General features: G+C 41.1%; 2 protein-coding genes across 4 annotated transcripts; both read right to left on the minus strand.

Moving 5' to 3' along the window:
- Positions 1-483: 483 nt before the first annotated feature.
- On the minus strand, positions 484-2,316 carry glod5 (glyoxalase domain containing 5). Its single transcript, XM_041944278.1, has 4 exons — positions 2,163-2,316; positions 1,605-1,760; positions 1,154-1,309; positions 484-971 (listed from the first exon to the last, which is right to left on the minus strand). Exons 1-4 carry the CDS (start codon positions 2,217-2,219, stop codon positions 828-830), a joined length of 513 nt encoding a protein of 170 aa, XP_041800212.1. The 5' UTR covers positions 2,220-2,316; the 3' UTR covers positions 484-827.
- Positions 2,317-2,893: 577 nt separating this feature from the next.
- rlim (ring finger protein, LIM domain interacting) lies at positions 2,894-9,650 on the minus strand. 3 transcript variants are annotated; one of them, XM_041944275.1, is made up of 4 exons: positions 9,522-9,650; positions 8,078-8,300; positions 6,758-6,862; positions 2,894-6,657 (listed from the first exon to the last, which is right to left on the minus strand). In XM_041944275.1, the coding sequence occupies exons 2-4, from the start codon at positions 8,241-8,243 to the stop codon at positions 4,952-4,954; spliced, it is 1,977 nt and encodes a 658-aa protein (XP_041800209.1). In that variant the 5' UTR covers positions 8,244-8,300; positions 9,522-9,650; the 3' UTR covers positions 2,894-4,951. The 3 variants fall into 3 exon arrangements, with proteins under 3 accessions (XP_041800209.1, XP_041800210.1, XP_041800211.1); XM_041944276.1 differs by having other exon boundaries at positions 8,078-8,297; positions 9,522-9,634; XM_041944277.1 differs by lacking the exon at positions 9,522-9,650 and adding an exon at positions 7,272-7,360 and having other exon boundaries at positions 8,078-8,201.
- Positions 9,651-10,997: the final 1,347 nt, after the last annotated feature.

The following is a 10,997-nucleotide window of genomic DNA, read 5'->3' on the forward strand; positions in this document are numbered from 1 at the left end:
ATGTCTCTGCCACAACATAACCGAGGAAAAAGAAGGTATTTTAGATAAGATTAGATAGTTTTATCTAATCTTATCTAATCTAATAATCTCAATGTCTCTGCCACAACATAACCGAGGAAAAAGAAGGTATTTTAGATAAGATTAGATAGTTTTATCTAATCTTATCTAATCTAATAATGTCAATGTCTCTACCACAACATAACCAAGGAAAAAGATGGTATTCTGCAACCGCCTTGTAACTGACATTTCTGGCTTTTGTTTTTCACCATTAACCTGATTAGCAATTGCAATTATTTTCTCTATTCTAATGGGCTTATCACTTAATTGAAAGTAAACTACCATAAAACTGACATAGTGCAACAATAAATGTCTTAAGCAACCATAAATGACAATATGAAGACTTAAAAGCAAAGGTTAATATAATCTAAAAAGTTTCTTTACTTTGGGCCAAAAAGCCAAAATAAAAGAGACGTTAGTGCACAGAAGAACCTTTTATTTTGTGCTGAACAGGCAACAATTCTTACAAGTGTTCAGTTTCTCTTCACAACGTAAAACAAATCTTCTTAAGTGCCCATTTCGTCTAATAACTCCATAGATTTTTTATGCATAATTAAAATAGCAACCACTGGTCAGCAGAACTACACAGGAACAGTGTCTTTGCACAGCCAACTGATGTTATCCACTCTAGCTTGAAAATAGTGCATGTGTTGTTTGAATTACAGCAATTTTGCAGTCAAAAGTGCGCTAAACTGTGCAAAGTTGGTTCAGCAGACAGAGTTAGTGCAATGATTGGATGAATTTACGTGCACAAAAAAGGGAAAGGAGTCTCAAGAAGATCCCTCTGATGTTGCCTGGTTATAGTTTGACACTTCAATGAGATTGTGGTCTGGGTCTCTGAAGTAAAGAGAGGTGATGGCCCCCACAGCTCCACTCCTCTCCACCGGACCCTCCTCTATCTCAACTCCACAGACCTGCAAAGGAGACAACATTAACAGACAGTGAGCATTTCAGTGGCACCTTAAGCCAAAAATGGTAACAAAATATGACATACAAAGCCAACGAGAGGTGAAGCGGTTTTAAAAGAGTAATCACTTTACAGAATTAAGATTGACATTTGTGACTGAGGACAATCTGCAGGAAATGGATGAAAGACCTTCAGATGTGCGGCTACTGTAGCCAGAGGGGTTTTGGTGATGAGGCACAAGTCTGCAGAGCCGGAGGTTGGAAGCTTGGCTTTGGGCTCGAACTCCTGACCCAGCTGGTGAAGGTTAAACTTCTGCTGCCCAAATCCCAGAGCCTTACGGTTTCCCTTGAAAATGCAGAGATGGCAAGCGTGGGTGTTGAGAAGTGTTTGACAGCTCAAGGTCCCTCATAACTGACTGACTGTAGAAGGGTGCCATCAGCTGACTTGCAATCAAAGCCTGCCACCTAGCGGATGGTCTCTTAGACCAAAGGTACAAGAGTACTTCACTTTCCCTGTTTCCGTCTGAATAATGCACTTATAATATTACTGACATTGTTAATAAAGTAATTAGAAATACTGATTCCTGCTATTAGTACCATCATACAACTACTACGTTTCATGTACAAAGCACCTTGCATACCTTAAAAGTGATGACCTCCATGCCAAGGACTGAGGTGTAAAAGTTGACGGTGTCAGGCACACTCTTCACTGTTAGGACCAAATGATCCAAATGGCTCACTTCAACTGGACAGGTTGTTTTGAATCTGACAGCTCCATGTGTTTGGATGGAGACAGTCTACAAGAGATAATACAAACAATTTCTAGAGAATTAAAAAAAATACGTATCTTATTAGCAATTTAATTCACCGTCGCAGCGCCGCGCCGTGGTCACAGTGTAATGCACCCTGGTGAAAGGTGGAATCCTCGTGTAGTAACGCCGATTTACAAAAACGATGATTTAGCATTAGCCTAGCCAAAAGTTAGCTAAATAATACCATCAGTTGTCGACTGTAAATTGAGTAGCGCTATATCACATGAACCTATTTTCACGTCGGTTTCGATTCTTCTAATGGACTGCGATTTCACTGAGCAATTTCAGTCCTGACAAAGTGAGACGCGAGTGCTAACGGGAGTAGACGTAGTTAACGTTAGCGGTTAGCCAAATTAGCAGATAATGCCATAACTGACGTTAATTTACCTTCCAACAGTCCCGCTGAATGAGCCACAAACGGTTCCCTAGTGTTCGGAGAGCCATCCTTGCCGTAGTCTGACTCGGGTACTTCCTCGTTTTTCCACCTCTGTGGACTGTGTTAGCTTCAACACTGCACTGGCCATATCACCGAATAACGTTAAAAGAGGACAGAAGAGGAAAGGTGTACATTTTCCAAACTGGAATATTTTCTAACGCCACCACACATCAATGTCTGTGCGTGGTGCTTCAACGTTGAGTACAACATTAAACAAACTGAACGTCGCTGGTTGTATTCCAGTCAAAACTGCACTGTCCCTCACGGTTCAGTGGCTGCATGATTAATTTAGCTGCATGGCTATTTTTGTTGAAGACCTTGCCAATGGCTTTTCTAGCAAAGATCATATTCATGAACGCATTCGTTTTTAATGTCAGTTGGAAATGATTGGGGATTTTCACAAATCCTACCAGTGGGGGCGCCAGTGATGACACTTCTTCCACAAGTGCAAGTGTTAGAGGCCAAATGCATCATAAACTCATTTTGTATGTCACACAAAGCACAATGGTTAATAAATAACACTGATGGGAAGGGAACGCCAACCATTATCTACCTTCAGTTCACAACATCATCACACTCATCATTCAAAACCGCTGGGCTCAGCTGTAGAGGAACATGCAATACATGTCATTTTAAATAGACCAAATATGAAAAATAAAATATCAATGAACCATCAGATCAAAGCAAACGTGGAAATAACAGTGCATTTGTATGGTTTAATATATAAAGGTATACATAGTAACTAATACTGTGTGCACCTGGATGCAGAATAAAATTACCCAACAGCCACTGTACAAAATGCATACCTGCAATCCATTTTGAAGCATAACAACATGTTTAATTCAGCGGTTAGTTTCATTTAACACCCAGTTAACATACTGCACTGGATGGGTCACAGAACAAGGCCAAAACTAAAGCATGGCCTAAAAGGGAACATACATTTCCTTTACATGTTTATGGTATTTAACAATGACAATGTCTTGCATTCAAAGTTTTATGTCCCTCAAAGGGAAGTAATAATTGTGGCAAAGACATCAAGTGAAACAAGAAACATGACAGGATGGCATTGACAGTGATGCCCTTTTCTTCCTTTAGCCAGTGTTCCTGTTCATCAACAGTGCTACTGAAACCTACAGAATCTCTAAATAAAATAAAATGAACTTCAACACATTTGAATAAGTCTTCATTTAAGATTTTAGCCATTAACAACAGTTTTCAACAACAGCATACATTTATATCATGTTTGTTTTTCTCTACTTTCACTTTAGCATGTATTGCACACTGATATGGAGCATCTGCTCATGAGGCAGGAGGGTACAGTGGGTGAGCATCTTGTCTTTTACTGGAGCCTTGCTAAGACAGGATGATGATGTGATTTTTTCCGACTTGGTAAATGTCACCCAAATGACACACAAACCTTTGGATTAATAACTTATCACTTGTACATTGAGGTGGATCTACAGGTAGAGAGATCTTCATAAGGCAAGTCTACATTTCACTTTAGGTCAATTTCTGGTCATTTGTGCAATACCGGCTTAGAAATCATCAGTCATCAGTCGATAATTAAAAACAATCCAATATGTTTGTCGAAACAAAGAATCAGACCAATAGGTGATGGATGACAGGACAAAATGATTGTGAAATCACTGCTGTACATTAAAAAGAAAATTAAATTTTACATGTGGGGGAGAAAAGAAAAAGTGACTATATTCAAATTTTTTGACATGTCATGCCTGTTAGTATAGTATTTTTGAAGTGGGAAAATTCACATGCCAAGTACTTGATATTAACCCAGTATCTCCTGCCAATATTGAGACATCCCTCAATTTCTGGTATGCATACTACTCGATTTTTAATGATCAATTCAATAAAGACGCTATATGATTCCAAAATAAACTCGGCTTTACAAAAGTAACCTAGTTGGATTTATCTTTCTCATGTATCTGTACAACATCTTATTTTTTAAAAACAATTTAGCACACTGAGAATTTTCATGGTATATGCTCCTCCAAAATAGTAGTTTGTTTCTTTCAGGTGAACAAAAAGGGAGAGTACAAGTCACACTATAAATTGCAAACCTTAATGTCCTATATCCTTTGGACATCACAACCTAGAAATAATTCTGCTGTGTACACCAATACAACCTACTTAGGGATTCTCTGAGAGAGTAATTGCGGCCAACACCACCCTAATCTTCATAAGAGATAATTTACAGTCCAAAACCGATTCACTGATACAAAGTATGATTCAAAATTAGTTTTTACAAGCTTATTTACAGCTAATACTTTGAACTGGTGTTCCAAAGAACTGTCCCAATACCCAACTTCTGGTATGTAAGGCGCCATTTAGGAGCTAATACAAAAAAGAAAATGTGCCTGAACTACCTGCAGGTGTGCAGCATTTATTACCAGGGGATTCTTTATGAGAAACAGGTCTGCTTGTGAGCATGGCTTGATGCAATGCAACAAACTGCTTGGTCACTACAGGTTGATTCAAACAGCATGCACTGCTTGTGCCAAACTTTGGACTGCAATAATAAATGTCTTAGTAGAAACTGAATATGTCCCAATGTCACTGTATGGGGCACCCCAAATCAAACCTGTGACTGCATTATGATCAAACTCACAAATGGTATGTAGAGTGAACAGTGGAGACACATTTCCTCAAAGCCATTTATGGACTTGGGATATTACTGGGAGATTACTGAAGCTGAGACAAAAGGCCTGCAGTCTTTTATGGGTTACACCACACTCTCTCGGTTGGCTGATACCAAGACAGCCCTGCGGCAGATGGGGCAAGTGGAGTTTTCGGACAGCCAGCGATCAATGCAGTGCACATGGTACTCATGAGAACAGGGCAGCTTACGTAGCTTGTTACCTTCTGCATACTCTGTTATGCAGACACTGCAAGTCTTCAGGGCATCACTCTCACCAAAGTTGCGCATGGAGAGGTTATCAATCTGCTCTTTGGTCAGCCCTTGGGGCTGGTCCTCATCGTCATCATTTAAGAGGAAGAAGTGAGCGAGCCGCAGTAGGGGCAGTGAATTGGACTCCTCTAGGGTATTAGGTGGTCTAGGTCGAGCCCTGCCACCAGAGGCTGGTGGACCAGTGGCAAGGCCCTCATCCACATCAGTATCAGCTGTCCTTGTTCTAACTGCAGCAGCTACAGGTGGTTCATCAACATCAGCAGTAGGAGCGGCAGCAGGAGTAGTATCTGAGTTGTTGAGGGCTTCAGCCAGATCCACAGGTGTGTTGGCTCCACGGTTTGAATCTGAAGAATCAGAGTCTGAATCCATGAGGTAGCCGAGTTCACCAAAACCAGTCATAATCTGTCGAATCATAGACTGGAGAGCCATTGAGGTTGCCTCTCCCAAACCTGCATCAGAGATTCTACGGATAGGGATGCGTATTGTGCTGACGTAGGTCCTCACACCAGCACGCTCAGAGCGTGAGAAAGTCCTACGAAATCCACCACGTTCACTCTCATAAAGAAATGTGTTGTTTGAGTTCTGGGAGCGCGAGCGTGTACGACTAGCAATGCTGTCTCTTTGGCGATATTCGCCTGGACGCACACGACGCACCTGGAGATCAAGCATAATAGTAGGGGGGCGGCGCCCTGCTGCACCCCCATCCCCCCCAGCAGCGTCTCCTTCCTGAGATGCGACATTCTGGACCTCTGGGACCAATTCCGCACCAGCCATAGATGGCTGAGCATCACTGTCAGCAGTGCTTTGCCTGGAAAGAACATGTTGTCGAGTCCGAGAACTGCCCTCCACTTGAGGCACAGGGGCTGCATTGGTGGCAGCGTTGGAGCCTTGAGAGCTGTGAACATGACGTGGAATAGGGAGACCATCCAGCTGATCCAAGTTGAGAGGGGAGCGGCTTCTGGCCGTACGGGCCCTAGTCCTGCGCTGTTCCGGACTGCGGCTGCGGGCTCTCCTTTGTCCTCTGCGTGGAGAAGGAGAAAGTGGGGGTTGTACTGGCAGTGCAGCAGGTGAGCTGGGAGTTTCTCCTAAAATCTCTTGTGAAACAACCTCTTCTAATTCAGGCTCTGGTTCCACTATGACAGCCAACTCCTCTACCACTGGTTCTTCCACTACTTCTGTCTCCATAGGGACCTGTGGCTCAGCATTTGCCACCACTTCGTGACCCTCTGGAGCCTCCTCTGGAGTATCTTCTGAAGCATTTTCTGGAGCATTTTCCGGAGCATCATCTGGAGGCTCCTGCTCCCCTTCAGCAGCTGCCTGCTGTTCAGCCAGGTTGCGGTTCACACTGATTTCCAGGCTGAAGCGAAAATCACCACTGTTTGGGTTGGTCTGGCTTACAGCCCGCCATGACTGGTTTCCACGATGACCAGTTCTGGTTGTGTTGCCTGTGCGTCTCACTGTGTTCAGCCAGTCCAGGAGACTTTCCCCACTGGCAGGATCCTCAGAGCTTTCTGGTGGGTCTGAAAATCAGCAGAGTTAAAAAGTGACACATCATATCTGAATTTGATAGTAAATCACAGAGTCTAAAAAAAAAAGAAGAAGAAAAAAAGCCAAACTTACCAACTGGATCTTCTCCACTTTCAGTACTAGGGGTGTTATTCTGCTGTTCTGGACCATCTTTGATTTGTTGAAGTCTACTAAACAGCTCATCCTCAGTTACCTCTCCTGAAAGAGACATTACAAAACAAAAACACTGTGTTGATAAAAAGAAAAAAATAATTTTTGGCAATCCACATATTCCTTTCTTGAAGGTTATAGTGTTTAGTTCACTTCCTCTTCTCTAGTCTGATCATCAATGTAAGTTGGGAGGAAGACATGTCAGGTGACTGAGAGGAGTTGAAGGCTTAACTCCCTACAAGAAAAAAACATTTTCTGATTTAATGCATAGAAAGAGGAGAAGTCGGCAGAAGGACACACTGTAACAGCTACATATCTGGCAAGATATTTGATGTACATGTGTCAAATAAAAGAAAAGAAAGAACTGGTGTTAATGTATGTACTGTACTGACCCATAGAGCTGTTTGGTTTTCTTTGAATACAGCAACAGGACATTACTAAAAACCTCCAGACTTACCAGGGCATGCCATTGTCCATTCAATGCCCTCTCCTTGCAGGTTGCTCCGCTAAAGGATGCTCCAAACTTACATTCCTCCTCCCACTGTCCTGAGACAGAAACGGATTGGGCGTCTTCAGTAGTCCGTAGGCTGTTGCATATCGAGCATAGTGACATATCCAATACTAGATGTAGCTACCTGAGCTTAACTTTCATTGCAAGTTCTAATTCTATTGGGCAGGTAGGATACGTATAAAGATGAAGAAGGACAAAGAAATTAACAAGAGGTCATAAAAAGTTTAAACGTTGATATCATCAACTAAATTTTGACCGAAAAGTTTGCAAATGCAAGCCCATAAACTGTCTTGAGCCACGTCTTTGTAGAGCTGGGCACTGTTATAAAACTTCTGATTAGCAGTAACTTTGAAGTAATACCAAGACCAAGCAAATAATTGTACTTGCAGGCTCTCTATAACAAAAATCTAGTAATCAAAACATAAAACATCTATCAGCTTAAAGCACTGGAGCAAGTTTTAATTAAGCCACAGGGTACTGATCTAATAAAGTTTTGATTTAAGTTTGTTAAAATGCATTTAGCACTTTTTATATTAACCTTTTTGTCAGCCAACAGTTTGAAGCTTTGAAAGGGAGGCATGGAATTTAGTACAGCTCAGACTCAAGCATAGAAAAGTAGAGCAAATAAAACAACTCCACTATTCTAATGAAAGTAATAATCTTTTGATTGTCTTAAAATCATACAAATGTCAGCGTTTCCAGAGTAAAAGTTTACTGTCACAAGACTAGTGTAATTAGATTAAGTTTTTTACCTGGGGTGCCCAAAAGGTTGTTGTCTCTCATAAGACGATAGTCCTCATCACTGAGATTGTTGACAAACTGATAGAAGGCCTCCTCCCTGCCCAGACGGTCCAGCTGCCTTCTGCGCTGTGACTCTGGCTGGTCACTGCCACTCTCTAAACTGTCAGACCCTTCCATTGATTCAGAAGGGAGGGGTGTGAGGGACGTTCTCCAATCTTCAGCAAGATCCAGCTGCTGCCAAAAGTATAAAGACAGTATGCATATCACAAATAGATGAATACACCCTGCTGATTGACTCTACATCTAATTAAAAGAGTCAAGATAGTACTAGTACTCCGATTTATAATGCATTATGCAATAGGGAATCACTACCAGTGGCACATGTGTGTATGCCTTATTTGACACCTTTGAGTATTTCCACTCTGTTAGATATGAAGAATGTAATGGTCGAATCAGTGTGTAACTATCAGCCAGGGAACTTGTCATCAAGTGGAAACACGGGTCACAATACAGCATCACGATGCCACACAATCAATATGTGAGGAGAACATCGAGCCAGTAGCTAACACTAGCACGATGTACGTACACCGGTTACAAAGCATACTGACATGCTAAATTACTCGCAAAACTGACTAGCTCAGCCAATGCGATTTTCTTAACGTAATTTACAGCGTACGTTCCCTGAACACACTGGAAAATGTGGCTATTTAATCGCTGTAACTAATGTGAATGTGATGGCTTGTGTGTTTTTAAGTCATACGGGAAAGCAGTATGGTCAAAGTCGAGATAAAAACAAAATGGCATCATCTAGCTAAGCTTACGTTGGCTAGCTAAGTTAGCTATTAGCATTGTACACGGTTGCTAACACTGACAACTTCAACTACTACTACGTAGAGGATGATTCAGTATGTTCGTAGTAATGTATATGACTAATGCACGACTGGCGATATGGTCAGTATGACACCATTTGTATTGTTGGTTCAAAACAAGCTGCTGAGGTGGCCAAACAACCCCGGTGATGTTGAGCTTCCACTACGCTGGACCTTGTTAGCTTCTATGTTAACTAGCCGAGTGGCTAACTACAGACGCTACCAATGGGATTTCTAACATTAGCTAACGCTAACTTAGCCAGTAACTTCGTGGAATGTGTCATCAGTTACTTTAGCTTGGCGTGAAAACCTATTTAGCATTAATGTCAGTGTTGTTACGAAACATGTCACGGACTGGATATTTGTCTGTTTTATTGAACATACATAAAAAACACGAGTTTGAGTAAGAATACATTGACGATACTTAGCATCACCGTAAGCCAGCTAAGCAAACGACGTCAACCAGTGACGTTCACAACCAACCACCTAGCCAGAGCAAACAAGCTAAAATTAGCTAACATAGCTAATGAAAATAAAGGTAGTCAGAAGGAATATACAGTCTGTCAACAAATCCATGATACAGTACCTGTTCAATGACGATAGGAGCAATGTAATCGTACAATCCTGTTGTTTTTGTAATATTCTCTGAAAAACGCCTGACTGTTTAGCTAAGTGCGATTTCAGGATTCCATTTTCTTTCTTTTAGGAAGGCTACAATGATCTTCCGGAAACTGAGGAAAAAACATGAGTTTTTCCCTCAGTCAGGCCTCCAAGGCACACACAGGCACTGCAATACTCCAAGCGGTTTGAGATGTGTGCGTGCCAACCGCAGCAAATGAGGCGGGGTGAGTCCTACGCAGACTGGTAACTGTGGCTGCCTGAAAGACTGTACTCAGGGCAACAAAAGCATCTAGCAGCGCGAGTAAAGCTCTCGAAAAACCATGTTTGTTTTGCACAGTGAGGCACTGTTTAGCTGTAGCGTCACGATGCGGTTGTAAGCGCAAATACTCTTACCTTCTGCAGAATGCAGGTTATAGGACAAAGATCTTCACGCCCACCGCTGTGCTTAAATGGCCAGCATAATAATGAAATTCAGAGGCTTCTAATAAAATCATCTGTCTTATGTTCATAATCATGCATGGCATTTTGGCCTTCCTGACATCATCCAATGGCCTGTCACATAAGAAACTGGAGCAAATTAAAGTATTTTATAGTTACTTAATTCTTTTGTCATTGTAGTATTTTATTAAATTTTGACCATTTGCAGTCCAGTATGTTAAAATGGTATCCATAAGACAGAATAGCTGATAGTGATTTTCAAACAACAATGAAAAAGCGCAACAACTAAAATCCTATTTCACATTTTCTGCATCTTTAATGCCTTATTTAGCTGTATGCATGTTAAACAAAAACACACAGTATAGCACATAATATATACCGTATATTGTACAGGATGCATTGCTCAGGGAAGTGTTGTATGAGGCCCACATATTTTTGTGATATATAAACTCACTCACTCCTTTACTCAATGCCACTTCCCTTTCCACCAGCAGTGAGAACTAACATTGTCAAGTTCCACCGATGAGTAGGCTGTTCTGGCTTTGTCATCATGTACAGACATCTACAGTTACCACTGCTCTGACATCAGTGTCAGATAATGAGCAATTTATAGCACGGCACAGCGGAAAGAAAGAACAAAGATAAATACAGTATGAATAAGGTACATTAACCGTAACATAAATTCTCTTTAACAGTGTAGGGCATACAAATTTTTGAAATATTTTGACAATGAAGTGTAATTTCATCTCTAGTTTCATTGCTAAAACTGCTGCCAAAATATTGTATTTTTGCTAAGTTAGGTTGCTACTAACTTGATGTGATAACATCTGTCTGTTGTTGCTATTAATGTCAGCAACTTGTATCAATAATAATGAATTATTAGTAATCCAATGAAATTAATTTGAGCACACAAAACATTGTTTTATCCTCAAGATGATCACTTGAAACACTTTTTGTTTTTTAAAAAAGAGGCAACTATACATATTTAGAGGAAGAAACACCA

The sequence above is a fragment of the Chelmon rostratus genome, chromosome 9 (genome assembly GCF_017976325.1).
Source record: "Chelmon rostratus isolate fCheRos1 chromosome 9, fCheRos1.pri, whole genome shotgun sequence".
NCBI lineage: Eukaryota > Metazoa > Chordata > Actinopteri > Chaetodontiformes > Chaetodontidae > Chelmon > Chelmon rostratus.

Coding starts and splice junctions, on each gene's coding strand:
- glod5 (XM_041944278.1), bottom strand. CDS start 2,219: ATGGCTCTCCGAACACTAGGGAACCGTTTGTGGCTCATTCAGCGGGAC. Junction 1,761..2,162: donor TTCAGCGGGACTGTTGGAAG/GTAAATTAACGT, acceptor TATCTCTTGTAG/ACTGTCTCCATCCAAACACA. Junction 972..1,153: donor CAGTAGCCGCACATCTGAAG/GTCTTTCATCCA, acceptor TCTCCTTTGCAG/GTCTGTGGAGTTGAGATAGA.
- rlim (XM_041944275.1), bottom strand. CDS start 8,243: ATGGAAGGGTCTGACAGTTTAGAGAGTGGCAGTGACCAGCCAGAGTCA. Junction 6,863..8,077: donor CAACCTTTTGGGCACCCCAG/GTAAAAAACTTA, acceptor TGTCTCTTTCAG/GAGAGGTAACTGAGGATGAG. Junction 6,658..6,757: donor AAGTGGAGAAGATCCAGTTG/GTAAGTTTGGCT, acceptor GCTGATTTTCAG/ACCCACCAGAAAGCTCTGAG.